The 18,258-nt window shown below is 39.1% G+C and overlaps 1 protein-coding gene across 2 annotated transcripts in view; it reads left to right on the top strand.

Annotated features, from left to right (window-relative positions):
- Positions 1 to 18,258, top strand: part of LOC114047044 (astrotactin-2) — a 1,078,351-nt gene that overhangs the window by 1,035,116 nt on the left and 24,977 nt on the right. For both annotated transcript variants that reach the window (XM_027867715.1, XM_027867716.1), the window contains 2 exons: positions 9,438 to 9,538; positions 10,551 to 10,734. In XM_027867715.1, coding sequence (XP_027723516.1) covers positions 9,438 to 9,538; positions 10,551 to 10,734 — 285 coding nt within the window. The remainder of the gene's footprint in view (positions 1 to 9,437; positions 9,539 to 10,550; positions 10,735 to 18,258) is intronic.

Genomic DNA, 18,258 nt, shown 5'->3' with positions numbered 1-18,258 from the left:
AAAGAATACACTGGGGAGGAAGGGAAGTTAGAGAAAATTACCTCGCGTAATTAGGGCATACAAGGAGAAGTCTATACAAATATGGAGAAAGGTGTGGGGATTAGTACTAAGCAAAATCAGCTCTAATTAAGAATGTACAAACATATTTAAAACTCTTTTTGAAGTGTTAAACAATTAGAATCTGAGGAGTGCCTTTTACTCAAAAATGGCTAAATGAGCTATGAGATAAGGATATAACAAAGTACTGTTGTGCTGTTAGAAAAAAAAGGAATGGTTTCAGAGAAACATGGGAAGATTTGCATGAACTGATGCAGAGTGAAATGATTAGAACCAGGACAACAATTTATTCAATAACAACAATATTGTAAAGACAAGTTTGAAAGAATTGGGAACTCTGATCCGTGTAATGATCAACCAGAGGACTAATGATGAACACTCTACCCACCTCCTTGTATTTGTTTTGTTTTGTTTTGTTTTGTTTTTAACCAACATGAAGCCTGTAAGGATCCTTATGTTTAGTTATGTTTAGGGGTTTAGTGCATCCTGCCCCCCATTTCAACTTGAGTTTGACACTACTGGACTAGCAACCTCTTTAGACAACCTCTTTAGATAACTAACTCTAAACCTATGATGATATGACTATTTGTAACTTCCATTTGCATAATGTTAATGATGACATTGATAATCAAGGTTTATCTAGCATAGGGGTGGGGAACCTGAGGCCTCAAGGCCACATGTTGCCCTCTAGGGCCTTAAATGCAGCCCTTTAACTGAATCCAAACTTCACAGAACAAATCCCCTTAATAAAAGGATTTGTATTGGAAAACTTGGACTCAGTCAAAAGGTTGCACGAGGGCAGCTAGGTGGCGCAGTGGATAGAGCTCCGGCCCTGGATTCAGGAGGACCTGAGTTCAAATCTGGCCTCAGACACATAACACTTACTAGCTGTGAGACCCTGGGTAAGTCACTTAACCCCATTACCTAGCCAAAAACAAAACAAAACAAAAAAGGTTGCACCCAAGGACCTAGAAAGCTACATCCAGCCTCAAGGCTGCAGGTTCTCCATCCCTGAAAATTCTAGCATGTTATAGTTTATGGAACAAACAATCCCATTTTATTTGCAGTGGAGACACTGAGACCATTCAGACAAGTGGCAGAAGTGGGGCTTGAATTAAGTCTTTCTGGTTCCAAGTCTGCAGTTTCAACTGCATACACTGCAGTTGTATATAAACATAAATATATAGTCACCTTTATAGACAGGTTTACACATAGCCCAAATTTTTTGTTCCAACATTTTAAAAGGCTGTCAGGTTGGGCATCTCACTCCTTACCATGAGAACACTTTACTTTTTAAGTGCTCATTGAGCTCTGTGCTGGACCTGAAGTTAGAGACAATGACTTCCCAAAAATGAACATCCTGTTCTTTCATAGTCACTTCATGAGCCTTAGAAAAAGCACTCTAAAATGGTCCTTACGTCTCTACCCAGTGGGGAAGTTGTGGAAATGTCAGGAAATGTCAGTAGTAACAAGAAGAGAATGAAAGCCTTCTCTCATATAACCTAGAACATGTGGAGACTCTTAAACGACAGAGTTGAAGCCATCTGGAGTTCAGACCTCCCAATGTGAACTTGACTCAGTTCATCCAGTTCAAACTTTATCTCCTCCTTCCATCTAGATTTGGACATCAGCTTTTCTCTGTCAGTAACCTTGTTCTTTACTATTCCCCCCTTCCTTTGAATGTCCCCCATTTCTCCTCCAAAAAGCCAAGTTTAATTGGTAGGTCATCCCCACTACCCTTGCTCAGCTTGGAACAAACATGGCAACACCTCGGGATTGTGGCTAGATGCATTTCCCATTAAGTTTGCCCACCCAGAACCTCTGACCCCTTAGTATGGGAAGAACTAAGGTTGGCACCACTATTAATGTGCATTTGTGATGTGGGAAGGGCATGGTGACAGAACCAATTGTTTGAAGGGAATAATTGTTTTCTTTTTTCTTTTAAATCTTATTTAATATTTTATTTTTTCCAATTACATGTAAAAACAATTTTAACATTCTTTTTTTCAAATTTTGAGTTCCAAATTCTCTCCCTTCCTTCTCTCCACCCCCATTGAGAAGGCAAGCAATTTGACAGTGCTTACACATATATACATACAAAACACATTTCCATGTAAGTCATTCTGTGAGAAAAAAAAAAAAACACAGACAAAAAAAAATAAAGAAAGTAAAGAAAAAGTATCTTTGATCTACATTCAGGCTCTACCAGTTCTTTCTCTAGAATTCTCATCATATGTCCTACAGATTTGTCTTGTGTCATTGTATTGCTGAGAATAGCTAAGTTATTCATAGTAGATTATCATACAATTTTGCTGTTACTGTGTACAGTGTTCTCCTGGTTCTGCTCATTTCACTTTGCATCAGTTCATGTAAGTTTTTCCATGTTTTTGAGAGCATCCTGCTCATCATATCTTAAAGCACAAAATAGTATTCCATCACAATCATCTACAACAACCTGTTCAACCATTCTCCAACTGATAGACATCCCCTCAATATCCAATTCTTTGCCACCACTGAAAGAGCTGCTATAAATATTTTGTAAGATAGGTCCTTTTCCTTTTTATTTTCTGTCTCTTTGGGATACAGACCTAGTAGTTATATTGCTTGGTCAAAGGGTATGCAATGGTTTTTTAGATCTTTGGGCATAGTTCCAAATTGCTCTCCAGAACACTTGAATCAGTATACAACTTCACCAATAGTACATTAGTGTTTTAATTTTCCTAATCTCCTCCAACATTTGTCATTTTTCTTTTTCTACCTGTTCATATTCTTTGACCATTTATCAATTGAGGAATGGCTCTTATTTCTATAAATTAAACTCAGTTTTCTATGTTTGAGAAATGAAGTCTTTATCAGAGAAATGCACTGTAGTTTTTTTCACAGTAATGATTACTAAATATGTATTTCCCTCCATCCTATTTCCCTGTTTATTTCTCTCTCTCTCTCTCTCTCTCTCTTTCTCTCTCTCTCTCTCTCTCTTTCTCTCTCTCTCTCTCTCTCTCTTCCTGTCCATTCTCAAAAGTGTTTTGCCTCTGATTTTTATCTCCCCCAAATTGCCTTCCCTTCTATCAGCTTCTCTTCCCTTCGTATTCCCTTCCCTTCCTACTTTCGTGTATGTTAAGATAAAGTTCTACACCCAACTGAGTGTGTATATTATTTCCTCTTTGAGACAATTCCAATGAGAATAAGATTCCTGTGCTCACCCCCCCCCACTTTCTCCATTTCCCCCTCCAGTGTAAAACCTCTTTCAGGTTTCTTTTATGTCAGATAATTTATCTCATTCTGCCTCTTTCCCATTCTCCCAGTGCATTCTTCTTTTTTCATCCCTTAATTTCATTTTTTTTAGATAATCATACCATCACATTCAATTCATATTTCCGTCTTCTGTATACTCCCTCTAACTGCCCTAGTAATGAGAAAGTTTTTAGGGGTTATAAATATCATTTTCCAATGTAGGAATATCAACAGTTTAACGTTATTGAATCCTTTATGCTTTCTCTTTCCTGTTTACCTTTTTATGCTTCTTTTGCATCTTGTATTTGAATGTCAAATTTTTTATTCAGCTCTGACCTTTTCATTAGGAGTACTTGAAAGTCCTCTATTTCATGTACATTTTTTCCTAGAAAGGATTTTACTCAGTTTTGCTGGATAGATGATTCTTGGTTGTAACACCAGCTCTTTTGCCCTCCAGAACATCATATTGCAAGTCTTCTGATCCTTTAGAGTAAATCTTGTGTTATTCTGACTCTGGCACCATGATATTTGAATTGTTTCTTTTTGGCTGCTTGAAGTATTTTCTCCTTGATCTGGGAGGTCTGGAATTTGGCTATAATATTCTGGCAGTTTTCATTTTGGTATCTCTTTCAGGTGAATTCTTTCAATTTCTAGAATATCAGGGTGGTTTTCCTTGATAATTTCTTTTTTTTTAAGCAATTGGGGTTAAATGACTTACCCAGGGTCATGCAGCTAGTAAGTGTCAAGTGTTTGATCTGAGGCTGGATTTGAACTCAGTTCTTCCTGACTTCAGGGGCAGTGTTCTCTCCACTGTGCCACCTAGCTACCCTGATAATTTCTTGAAAGATGATATCTAGGTTCTTTTTTTGATCATAGCTTTTAAGGAGTCCAATAATTCCTAAATTATCTCTTTTGGATCTGTTTTTCCAGGTCAGTTGTTTTTTCCAATGAGATATTTCACAGTATCATCTATTTTTTTTCATTATTTTGATTTTGTTTGATTGTTTCTTGATGTCTCATAAAGTCATTAGCTTCTACTTGCCCAATTCTAACTTTTAAGGAATTCTTCAGTGAGCTTTTGTACTTCCTTTTTTTTTCATTTGGCCAGTTCTACTTATTAAGGAGTTCTTCTCTTCAGTGAATTTTTATGTATCTTTTTTCCATTTGGCCAATTTGGCTTTTCAAGACATTCTTCTATTGGATTGTGTGCCTCTTTTAGCATCTGGCCTATTCTGCTTTTTTTAATGTGTTATTTTCTTCAGTATTTTTTGTGCTTCCTTTACCAATCTGTTGACACATTTTTCTATGATTTTCTTGCATCACTCATTTCTCTTCCCAATTTTTCCTCTATCTCTTACTTGATTTTTAAAATCTTTTTTTAGCTCTTCCATGGTTTGAAACCAAATCATATTTTTCTTTGAAACTTTGGATATATTTTGACTTTGTTGTCTTCTTCTAAGGATGTGTTTTGATCTTCCTTGTCAAGATAGTAACTTAATATGATCAGAATCTTTTTCTATTGTTTGCTCATTTTCCAGCCTATTGCTTGACTTTTAACTCTATGCTAAAATGGGGCTCTGCTTCCCAAGTGGAGGGGGCAATGTCCCAAGCTTCAGGTTTTTGTGCACCTTTTTTTCAGAGGTAATTCTGGAGACCTGTAATTTTTAGGCGTTTCCAAGGTGGTATGATCTAGGGAGGAGTGTGTTTACTACTCTTCTGTACCGTGTACTAGTTTATAATTGACCACAAGCACTCTTTTCAGCTCTGGAACTGTGACCAGGGTCCCTGAGGCCACAAGCTCTGCTGTGCCTGTGCTCCTCCTCACAGTGGGACTAAGACCCAAGATTGTCACCCAGATCCAAGTGTATACAATACAACAGAGTCCAGCCAGCAAAGGGACCCCTATAAATCTCTTTCTGACCTTTTGTCCGATCCCCATACAGTCTGTGGGTGGAGAGGCCTGGAAATTGCCACTGGTACCACTGATTCAGTTACCTAGAGGCCTGCTCCTAATTTGCTGGGGCATGGTCTGCACTGGCATGGCCTGTGCTGGTCTATGCTCCTCTCACCCTAGTTCATTAGACCTTTCCTGCTGACCTTCTAAGTTGTATTGGGCTGGAAAATCGTTTTACTCCATCTTTTCATGGGCTCTACTGATATAGAATGTTTAGAGTCATTATTTAAAGGTATTTGGAGGGGTTTAGGGGAGAACTCAGGTGAGTCCCTGCCTTTACTCTACCATATTGGCTCTGCCTCCACGATTGTGTTTTCTTTAGTAACTCTCACCTCTTCCTCTTAGCTTGCAGGTAAGTCATTAACTCTGCATTAAATAGGGGCATGTACTATGCTGTGGCTAAGGGCATAGCACTAAAATAAAGTTAAAAGCATATGAATCTGCTTGTTCTACCAACAGTTACATTGTTGCTGCTTCTGCAGGTCACTTGGAAATCCAAAGATTGTTGTTCGTGGTGTGAAAATAGTCACCTCTAACCACCCGGGGAAACCCTGTAGCATTGTCCACCTGGGACTAGGATCATAAGTTAGTAGAACTTAGAGGGATCTGCTAATATTGCTCTGAAACTTTAGAGATGAAGAAACTGAGGTCCAGAGAAAAGAAGCTTGTCCAAGGTCAGACAAGTCAGAGAACTAAAAAATACTTTGGAGCTCATGTAGGGCCACACAAATCTGAAGCATCAATCTCCTCTTAAACATCCCTGATATGTGCTCTTGCAGACTCTGCTTGAATAGCTGCAGTAACAGGAACCTCAGTATCTTACAAGGCAGTTCATTCCATTGTCAGCAGACTGCTTTGGTTTATTTGTTTGAAAGAAGTTCTCCCTTACGTCATGCTGAAATGAGCCTCAATATTACTTCCATCCATTGGCAAAATCCATTTTTTGTTCATTCAATAAACATTTTTTGTTATTTGGGCATTTGCCTCATGCATGATATTGTGCTGAGAGATGTGAAGATGCCAGAAACTCTAAGACCATCCTGCTTTTAAGAAGCATCCAGTCTTCTTGTGAAGACAGGACATAGTACCTACACAAACATTGAATTTAGGGTAATAGAAAATATAATATAAGAGTTGTCATAGGGCATTAAGGAGGCAATGTGGCTTGTTCAGGCAGTGTGATATAATGGGAAGATGACTAGTTTGGTATTCTGCGGATTTCAAGCCTCATCCTTCTTCTGAGTTTTTTGTTTGTTTTTTTTTTATACCTGGGGCAAGGTAATGAATATTCCTGAACCCCAGCTTTCTGAGCTATAAAATGAGGAGGTTGGATTAGATGACCTCTGAGGTATTTTTTCTGTTCCTAAATCTTATGTTTTTAAGTATTAAATTGGTCATGTATTCACTAAATGGTCTCCTTTCACCTGAGGAAGTGAGCAGTCAGAAAAGGCTGTAAGACTTCCAGAGGAAGGCAGCCAGGCTGGTGAGGGGACTACAGACCATCCTATACAAGGAAGAGATAAGAATCCAAGGACAGTTAGGCTAGCAAAGAGATGATTTGAAGGAACTATGGGCAACATGACAGATGTCTTCAAGTATTTGAAGGTCTGGTATGTAGAAGAAGCAATAGATTTGTTCTCCTTTGTCCTGTATATCAGAACTGAGACTAATGGGTGGAAACTTGACAAGCATATTTTATATCAATTTAAGAAAATAAAATTTCCTAAAAATTAGAGTGGACCCAAAGTAAAGAAGGCTGACTTGAGAGAAAGTGATTTCAGGGCAGCTAGGTAGCACAGTGGATAGAGCACTGGCCCTGGAATGAGGAGGACCTGAGTTCAAATCCAGCCTCAGACACATAATATTTACTAGCTGTGTGACCCCAGGCAAGTCAATTAACCCCATTGCCCAGCCAGAAAAAAAAAAGAGTGGTTTCCACAGCACTTAAGGTTCTCAAGAAGAGGACTGCCTCTTGTCAGTGAACAAATATTTACTAAGCACCCAGTATACGCTTGGTCCTGTGCTAGGCAGTAGGAATACAATTACGAAGAATGAAACAACCCCTCCTTATAAGGGGTTTCCATTTTAATGGGGAAGACAAATCTACCTCATCAGCAATGCTGTAAAGGGGACTCTTGCTCATGTATTACATGATATCTAACCAATTGTTATATTTGATGAGTCTATGGATGATATAGGCAGCTAAGTAGCTCAGTGGATAGAGCACTGGGCCTGGAGTTGGGAAGAACTGAGTTCAAATTCGGCCTCAAACACTTACTAACTGTGTGACCCTGGACGAGTTATTTAACCTCTGTTATTGGCCCTAATTCACTGGAGAAGGAATGAGCAAACCACTCCAGTATCTTTATCAAGACAACTCATGAACAGTATGGTCCATAGGGTCACAAAGACTTGGACATGACTAAACAACTGAACAACAAAAACAACAATGGATAATATAGCACTTTAGCTAGGTTTTCAAGAACATAGATAAGAGAAGAACTGGTTAGGGAGCTGTAGATAGGGAAACTAGGTTTTGTTTTGTTTTGTTTTGTTTTGTTTTTTAAAGGAAAAATGCTTATTACATGTTCTGGTCATAATGATACTAATCTAATCAGAGTATATTGTTCATGTGGGGGAATAGAGATAGGTAAAGTAGGTTTGAGAAGGGAAGGGCATGGAGCAGGCATTTATTAAATACTTTTATAATAATAATGCCAGGTACTGTGCTAAATGTTTTACAAATATTATCTGATTTGATCCTCACAACCATCCTAGGAGGTAGGTGTTATTATTATCCCCATTTTACAGGTGAGGAAATGGTAGCAGAGTTCAAGTGACTCTCCTCCAGGACCACACAGCTAGTGAGTGTTTGAAGCTGGATGTGAATTCAGGTCTTCCTGACTTCAGGTCCAACCCTCCATCAACCATTATGAAGGGCTTTGAAGGCCAAAATAAAAAGTTAAGACCTAAAAAGTTATTAGGGAGCCCTTGCAAGCTTTTCAACATAGTAGTTTTGTTGTGATGGTGGTTTGTTTTTTGTTTGTTCATTTTTTTCCAGCTTGATTTTAAAAGGCAAAGATCAGAGTAAAATTATATTGACTTGGGGAGTCATTCAGTTTCATTCAACTTAATTTGACCCAAAAAATTGTTAATGTGTAATATGTGCAAGATTCTCAGAATATCTTGACAAAAATCAGAGTCCCTGTGCTCAAAGAGATTACATGCTAATGCGAGTTGCTCTGCAGAAGAAGACATAGTAATCATAAGAGGAGATAGTGTATTAACAATGAGGATCAGAGAAGTCCTCATGTAGTAGGTAACACCTGATCTATATTTAAAAGAAGCTAAAGATCTTAAGAGGTGGAGGTTAGAGGAGATAGATTCCTAGACAGGATAAACCACTTTTGCAAAGAACCAAAGACTGAACGCCATATTTCAGAGGACAGCTAGCAAGCCAGTATCAGTGCAACAGAGCATGTAGGAAGGGAAGAAACATGAAATCAGACTGGGGAGGTAAGTGGGAAGCCAAATGGTGGAGAACTTTAAATGCTGTTGTAAAAAGTCTGCATTTTCTCTTAGAAGCAAAGAAAACAATTACACATTTTTAAGTGTGGGGGGGGCCCGTTACATGATGAAACATGTGCTTTACAATATCAGTTTCCCTGTAAGATTCTGGGTTGGGGGGTTAGAAGCTAGAAACCGGGAGCCTAATGGGAAAACTATTGCAATAGTCCAAGAAAGAGGTAATAAGGGTCTGAATTAGCATAGAAGTTGGGTGAGTGGAGAGAAGAGATAGATTTAAGATATGTTGTAGTTATTAGCTCAGTGAGTATTAGCCACTGATGTGGGGATTGAGGGAGCAAGAAGAGTCAAAGAAGAATCCAAGATTGCAAACCTGAGCAACTAGAAGAAAGGTAGTGCCATTCACATTAATGAGGAACCTTGGGGAAGGTGTGGGTTTCCAGAGAAAGATGATTTATTTTCTGGTCATGAATTTGAGATGCCTATGGGAAATCCAGATGGAACTGTCCAGCAGGCATTCAGTTGATGAGACTGGATTATATGAGAACAATCCAAATTAGATATATAAATTTGGAATAGTCTACAACAGACCTTTTCTCCTTTGCATGTCACCTAGAGTGTAGATGATAAGTAAATCACAGCTAACTCATACCTGGTTTTCTTTTAGGTTTACCCTCTATGCTGTGGATACAAGAGGCCGACACTCAGAGCTGAGCACTGTCACGCTGAGGACAGCTTGCCCTCTGGTAGATGACAACAAAGCTGAAGGTAGGTATTGGGCTGAATGCCTAGTTCCATAAAGATGTATGTACTCTATGACTTCAGTCTTTCCCTCCTCCAAGGGAGTCACTTCATGATCTGAGAAGAGAAAGATGAAAAATGAAAGGCAAGGAAGATTGATGGGGAATCTGGTGCAGTGGTTAGGAGGCTGGACCTAAAGTCAGGAAATCCTGGTTTCTGACACTCATACTGTAGGCAAATCATTCCTTATTTATTACTATTCCTTATTTAATTCTTTGTATTTGTATCTCTAGTACCTAGCACAGGACCAAGCATATAGTGGGTGCCTGGTAAATACTATATAAGCCCTAGTTCCCTCACCTATACAATTAGCATAATAATAACAGCATTACCTATTGATTTTACAGAGTTGTTGTGAGACTCAAATGAGGTATCTTTGATATTTGACAAACAACAACACCTAATCCAGATCTTACTTGGGCAGATCACCCATCTTAAGTAGAGTTGTTTTTCAGTCATGTCTGACTCTTCATGACCTCATTTGGGGTTTTCTTGGCAAAGATACTATAGTAGTTTGCCATTTCACTCTCCAGGTCATCTTACAGATGATGAAACTAAGGCAAAAAGGGTTAAGTGATTTGCTCAGGGTCACATAGCTAGTAAGTATCTGAGGCCAGATTTGAACTCAGGAAAATGAGTCTTCCTGACATCAGGTCTAGTGCTCTTTCCACTGCACCACCTGCCTGCCTCTTAGGTAGATATAGCAAGTTGCTAAACATCTGATGGAACCTAAAATGTTTAGCTACCAACACAGAGTTTTCCAAATATCCAGATGTAACTTCTACATTTAAGCTGGTCACAGTCATAATATAATGGACATTTTGCTCTAGCAAAAGCTTGATTTATTTATTTAAATCCCTTTAGTCACCTAGATTTGTTGGGGCTATGTTCACTGTTTGCTGTCTCTTTGAAAACCTTTCTGTCCAGCTCCACTTCCCACAGTTCCTTTGTAAATATACCTGTTTTGCCTTCTTTTCAGAGATAGCCGACAAAATCTACAACCTCTACAATGGCTATACCAGTGGCAAAGAGCAACAGACAGCTTACAACACCTTGATGGAAGTGTCAGCCTCTATGCTTTTCCGTGTCCAACATCACTACAATTCTCACTATGAGAAGTTCGGGGACTTTGTCTGGCGGAGCGAGGATGAGTTGGGACCCAGGTAGGAAGGAGAGACTATCATCTCTGCCTTTTGACACAGGACCCCTCAGCTAAGGGCTGGCAGGACTGTCTGGAAGGAATTTGGGTAGCGTCCTACATTCTCCAATTGCACCTAACTAAAAGTGATTACCTCTCAGTGATTTTAACTAGAAAGAGGAAAGGGCAGGTATATGATCCCATGGTTTGATGGATATGACTGTCAAGATGGGGCATAGTGGACCTCGTTCCTGACCTAGCTACTACATTGCACAGGGGATAGCTCCCATAAATATTGGAGCTTTGGGAACACAGGTTGAGCTGGACAAATAATCTGACTCCCCATCAGCTATCCTTGCACTTCACCTCTATATCTAATGCTGACCCCCAATCCTAACTGAAGTCAGAAAGACTCGTCTTCACGAGTTCAAATCTGGCCTCAGACATTTACTAACTGTGTGACACTGGGCTGGTTACTTAACCCTATTTGCCTCAGTTTCGTCATATGTAAAATGAACTAGGGGAAGGAAATGGCAAACTGTTCTAGTATCTTTGCCAGGAAAACCCCAAATGGGGTCACAAAGAGTCAGACACAACTAAACAACAAATCCTAACTGGCCTGAAGCTCTGGCCTTATGCTTTGGTTTCCTATTTAGCTCCTGAGATTTTGGCTCTCTGAAGACCATCTGGTACCAGTCTAGCTTGGCTTTTAATCTCTATTTCCTCACTGCAGTTTTTCCATTCCCTCATTAGACAATGGCAGTAATTTTTTTCACTGCTAGGGATAAAGTATTCTATAGGAGAAACAATGCCGGATTTGGAGAAAGACAGCTTAGATTTGAATGCTACCTCTGCCACTCATTACTTTGGAGTGACTTTGGGCAAATTCCTTTACCTCTCCAGGCTTAGTTTCCTCATCTGTAAAATGGCAGCTCTTTAAATTCCCTTCTAGTGCTAAATCTCATGAATAGCTGGCACTGGGCATTCTTCCACCTGCATGTCTGCCTAATCATCTAATGTTGTTGGCCCTTCCCTTGGTAAAAAAAAACAAAAAAAACAAAAAAAACCCCAAAAAACAGTAGATAAAGATAAATAGCAAATTCAGGAGTAATCTTCTGTTTACATTTAACATAAGCTCATAACTGGGTATTTGTTGATGTAACAACTTATGGTTTGATTACAGGCTTTTCATGTCCATTAATAAATGAACTAATGTTTGGATCTCACAAGCATATGTGAATTTCATAAGCTTACTCAACACTTTAGAGGTGCTACAAGCTGTGATCAAGACATAGCACTAATGCATAGCTTTGGGAATTGATGTGTAAACAGAAACATAATTCATAAATTTGTCAGTTTAAAAATATTTGTTGACTTGAGTTTGCTGATGATTCCCCACTGCAGATGGTAGAGATAACAAAATACTCTTCAATTACTTGGAATCTTCAAAACAACTTAGAGAAACAGGCCAACATTCACAAATTCACTTTTAAGTTGAGGAAATTCAGTTCAATTCAGTTCAGTTCAATTCAAAACAACCAACATTTATTAAGTATCTACTTATATGCCAAGCACCATGTTAGGCACTGAAAATACAAAAACAAAACAAAATCAATTATGTGTGGGTTGGGGGAAAGAGAGGAAGAAGAGACAAATAAATGCCAATAGGTGAATACAAAATTTATCCAGAGTAAATCCAAAGTAATTGCAGAAAGGTGGACAGACCACTAATTGAAGGAATCGGGAAGAGCCTATGGGTGATACTAATTACTGAGTCACTTGCCCAGAGTTGTTCTAGAAACTAAAGGCATTCGTTTATTAATTTTTTTTTTGGTGAAGGAATTGGGGTTAAGTGACTTGCCTAAGGTCACACAGCTAGTGTCAAGTGTCTAAGGCCAGATTTGAACTCAGGTCCTCCTGACTCTATCCGCTACACCACCTAACTGCCCCTATTAATTTATTTTTTCTAAAACTAAAGTATTTTAAAGATTGAATCTCTTCATCTCATCCAGGTCAGAAGTATAAGGGCTACTCAAAGGCCCATCCTATTACAGATCAGCATGGCAGGTTTGATCTGCTGTTCTTGCCAGGGGCTGGTACCCCTCCCCCATTCCCATCCTGTCCTGAGGGCTCATCATATGAATGCTGAACTTAGCACAGACATCTGACCAGCATAGCCCACAGAACTCCTGAGCTCAACAAATCCACTGGACTCAGCCTACACTGTAGCAGGGATCATAGGCACATGTAACCATTTATCCTTACAGCAACCAATTAAGCACCTACTTCTATGTGCTAAACATTGAGGATAAAAGGATAAATGATATTGTCTCTGCCCTAAAGAATCTTAAAGCATAAAGGTAGGGCCAAGCCACAAAAGTACCCAGAGCCCCAGTCTGTGGCTTAGCCCACCGTATCACCCCGGCTATCAAATTACCACTTATTGAAGTTAATAGTGTTTGGAATGAAGCAGAAGTATACAGTAAGACCTTCACAAATTGTGAGGAAGGTAGCTTTTGTCTTTAGTGTTCCAACTTCTAGGGTTCCCACCTCCAAGCCAGTGATTTCTTGTTCCTTAGGTCTCTTCAATCATGGAAGAGAACATCTGACAAACTCATTCAGTTTGAGTTAGTATACTGTAAATGTAATATGCCTCCCAGAAGGTGTTTGTATTTGAAAGCCAGACTTCAAGGAGAAGACAATGCCTTTCCAGTGCCTAAAACCAAAAGAAGGAAATGCTAATGGTGAAATTTCAGGCATCAGGATCTATTTTGAAACACACACACACACATACACACACACACACACACACAAAGACAGGGGTAGGGAATGGGGAGGTAGGATCCTCAAATCTTGGTTCAGGTGCCTATACACTGTATTATATGAGATACACCCTAAACCTATTAGACAGTTCTGTTCTAAACTCTAGGATCATATGATTTATTGATGGAGAGGATCTTGGAAAACATCTCTCTCCAACTCTCTAATCCTACAAATGAGAAAACTAAGATGCCCAAAGTTAAATGATCTACCCAAGGTCACATTTGTAACAGAGGTAGGATGCTAGACCAGGTGTTGTTTTGCATTCCCTTTAGGACACCTCCATAGAACCTATGAGGATTTGACTCCCTAAAAGGCAAAAACTGGACCTTGGTCTACCATTATAAACCTTTCCTTTCAGTGCCTGTCTTATCAGTATCCGAGTCTTGGATTGTAATTTTTCCCCTCACATGAAAGGGAGGCTCACTGTGATAAAGGCAAGGAGAAAGGCCAACAGACAGATCAGTAGATAAAAAACATTCAAAGTGAATCATCAAATCCACCATCTTAGAAATAGCCAGGGGAAAAAAAAACTATTGCTTTTACTGTGTTTTCCCACATTGTTCATTGGGTGCTCAGCATGAGATTTCCTCAGAGCTAAACCAGGGATCCATTCCTGACTCCAGCTTTACAACTTGTGAGAACAATTTATGACCTTCCAGGACATAAATTTCCGTTTGCTTGGGACTAGCCCTCCCATAGAGGCAGCCCAAGTTGTAGCTGCTTTGATAACTTGTTAACCTCCAACCATTGTGCCAGTGTCTCACTCCCCCACAACATCACTGTGCTTCCTCTATCTTTAAGCATCCTTTGTTGTTGTCCCATGGGCCCTTTGGCTTCTCTTGCATCTTGGTATTTCACTGTCTATCACTGGAGGTTGACATTAGAGATTGGTTTCTGACAATCTCTAAAAAACATTGCAGCGAGAGTAAGGTAGGTTGTGAAAAGGAAATGTCTTCTCAAATAGGATTATAGATTTAGATCTGAAATGACCTTAAAAGGCCCTCTAATCCAATCCCTTCATTTTTACAGATGATAAAACTCAGGTTTAAGTGACTTGCCCAGGTTCATACAGCTAGTGTCAGAGGTCAGATGTGAATCCGACTCTAACTCTCTATCTACAGTGTCACATTAAGCTAAAACATTAGAAAACAGAAAATTAGAGACAAAAGACACCTGAGAACAAAGAATATTAGAACATAACAATAGATCTGGAAGAAACCTTAGGAATCATTTAGTCCAACTCACTCATTTTAGAGATGAAAACACTGAAGCCTAGAAAGGGAAAAGGCATTTGCTTTTCTCACCTAGCCTGGGCTGAGTGTCCTGACTACCAGTCCAGTGCTTTTTCTATTATACTGCAATAGAGACTGATATAAAATCACCTAGGAGATTGGATAGACTCCATTAATCAATAGTTATTGCTAAATATCTCTTATGTGCCAGTGTCTTTTATAGTGAGAATTATGGGGTACATAATAAGATAAATAATAATAAAGTCACATATCTATAGCCCTTAGAGCAGCTAGCTGGAGTAGTAGATAGAATGCTGGACCAGGAGTCAGGAAGACCTGGGTTCAAATTCAGTCTCAGATACTTCTTACCTGTGTGACCCTGGGAAAATAATTTAATAGTTTGGCTCACTTTCCTCATCTGTAAAATGGGCTGAAGAAGGAAATGGCAACCACTCCAGTATCTTTTCTAAGTCTCTGCCCATAAAGAAAGAGTCACAAAGAGTTGGACATGAATGAAAATGATGAAATAACACTAAATAGCACTTACTTATTTATAAAGTACTTTCTTCAAGTCCTTTGAGGTCAGTGGTAGAAGTACTGTTGTCCACATTTTATAGATGGGGAAAATGAGGCTAAGTCAACATTCATTTATTAAGTACCTACTATGTGCCAAGCACTCTACTATATACCAAAGATACAAAGAAAAGCAAAAGACAGTCCCTATACTCCCAAGAGCTCTCAGCCTAATGAGGGAGAAATGTTAAATGACTTGCCCAGCATCACTAACTGATAAGTTACAGAGGTGGGGCACAAATCTAGGTCTCCTGACTTTCAAGTCCATGCATTTTGTATTCAAGGTGCTCCCAGTTTGGCCACAAACACATCTTAAATATTTGGTGATTCTTACACTATCCTAAAATATCTGATTCAAACCAAGTATATTTCTTTCATCCCCAACCCTACCCTCTCCTACCTTCTGCCAGGGCTGGGCCAATTCTAGAGCAATATGGCTTAGGGGAAGGTTTACTAACCTAGGACCATTCTGTGAAGATCTTATAGGTGATACAAAATCTTGAGTGATGAAAAAATAATTTCTCTATTATGAAAATGGTTTCACTTTTGTTTCTAGCCTAAATCAACCAATAAGCATTTATTTAGTGCTTTGATCCTATTATTTAGTTGTTTATGTACCTTACTTAAAAAGTCTTAGAGAGATGCTTGGGGTGCTCAGAAGTTAAATAACTTGACAACTTGACACAGTCTTTATATACCAGAGATAGGACTTCCAGAGTTCAAGGCCAGCTCTCTATTCCTTCTGCTAAGACACTTGCCTATCTACATTGGAAGAAGGAATTTCCTCACCATGAGTTTTCTATACTAAGGAAATCATAGATTCAAATATGTATGTATATGTACACATATACATCTAGATAATAAATGTAATTTCTGTATGTGTAATAGGGTGAGGGAACAAAAAAAAGAGTATAGAAGTGTATGATACCTTTCTTCCTCTTAAAAGATAATAATACTAGGTTTTAGTGGGATCCTCTGAGAATCTCTAACTTACTTTGAAAGTCATCAAGCAATGCTTCCTACACTAGACGTTTCCTGATTCCTCTGGCTGCTAATACAGTTCCTCTCCCTTGAAATTACCTTGCACTGACTCTGTATATGTTTTTATATTTACTTACTTGTATACATGTTGTCCTCCTCAATGAATATAAGCTCCCAGAAGGCATTTTTCTTTTCTTTTCCTTTCATTTTCTTTTTTTCTCTTTCTTTCTTTCTTTCTTTCTTTCTTTCTTTCTTTCTTTCTTTCTTGGTCTCTCTTGCACCTATCATAGTGCCTGTTACATAAGAGGTGCTTAATAAATGATTGTCGATTAGTTGTTTGGTCAGTGTCAGATGTAGAGCAAAGCAAGATAGCTAAGATCCAAAGTCTATACTAATAAGATCATAAGCCTTAGAGCTAAACGAGATGTTAGGAAACTGAGACCCAAAGTAATGAAATTATTTTCCTAAGGTAATGCAAGTGATACAGCTAGGATTTGAAACCAGGTCTTCCTGCGGAACCCCAAAGCCACTCTTTATACTTTATCATTTGGCCTCTAAAATTAGACCAAGCTGAGAGTAAGCAGTGTGCTTTGTAGTGGTCAGTGAAAAGTCCAGCCTGCCTCAAAGAGAGTGCTTTGTGTGTTTGTGTCAAAGGTTGTGGGATCCCGAAAGCTCCAAATGTCCAGTTCCAGCCTGGTCACATGGCTGCTTACACAGTAAGATAATGTCAGACCAAAGACTAGAAACTAGGTCTCCTGACTCTCAGTCCAGTTCGTGTTCCATGATACCATCCTATCTAGTCCTATGTATGAAAAATAGGGGGAAAAGTTGAAAAGACAAAGCAAAAACTGAACACAGAGGGTTTTAAAAGCCAAACTGCAGAGTTAGTATCTGATGAAAAAGGCAGTAGGAACCAAATGAAGAAAGAAATTCAAGAAGATTAACTTGGCAGCCTACACTATTTGGATTGGAGGGTAAAAAGCTGGAGGCAAGAGGATGAGACAGGAGGCTATTGCAGAAATCCATGTGTGAGGTTATGAAGGCTCATATCAAGGAGCTGTGGGAATAGAGGTAAAAGGATAAATTCCAAAAGGGAGTATGAATGGGAACATTGTGATGGTGAAGCTATAGGAAATGGAGAGGAAGGAATAAAAGACAATTCCAAGATATCTAGCCTGGGAAACTGAGCTATGATTGTGCCTCTGATGGAAACTGGGAAAAGTTAGGAAGGAAAAAAGGAAGTAGTTGGTTTTAGGGAAAGATATGACAAGTACAGTTTTAGGTAAGTTGACTCTGAGTGGATATCTAAAGGGCAGGATCCTCCCAAAGTCTAGACTTTTAGAAATACAGGTCTAAAGACCAAGGGTGGAAATGGAGGTTTAATAGTTATCTGAATAGAGGTATAGATAAAGCCCTGAGAATGGATAAGCTCACCATTGACTTGTAGATGAATTATTTCTGTTTCATTTCAGTGCCAGGCACTGTGCTAATTGCTAGAGATATGAAGAAAGGCAAAGACATCTCTCAAAGAGTTCACAAGCTGGTGAGAGAGACAACATGTAAACAACTATGTACAAACAAAATAGATACAGGATCACTTGGAGATAATCCATTGATAGAAGGCACTAGAATTAAGGGGATGGGAAGAGATTCCTATAGAAGATTGGACTTTAGCTGGAAGGAAGCCAGGAGGTAGAGTTGAAGAGTGAGCATTGCAGGCATGGGCCACAGCTAGTGAAAAGCCCAGAGTCAGGATATGGAACAATGAGACCAGTGTCACTGGGAGGGAAGGAGAGGGAATATAAAGTGTAAGAAAGACTAGAGTGAGGGGCAGCCAAGATGGCAGAGAGAAGCCAGGAAGGTACTCTCCCCAATTTCCCTGAGAAACAACATTAAATCAAGCCTCTAAAAGAATTCTAGAATGACAGAATCCACAAAAA

The sequence above is a fragment of the Vombatus ursinus genome, unplaced genomic scaffold (assembly GCF_900497805.2).
Source record: "Vombatus ursinus unplaced genomic scaffold, bare-nosed wombat genome assembly UNPS02014786.1, whole genome shotgun sequence".
NCBI classification, from domain to species: domain Eukaryota; kingdom Metazoa; phylum Chordata; class Mammalia; order Diprotodontia; family Vombatidae; genus Vombatus; species Vombatus ursinus.
This window is presented reverse-complemented; position numbering and strand designations above follow the sequence as displayed.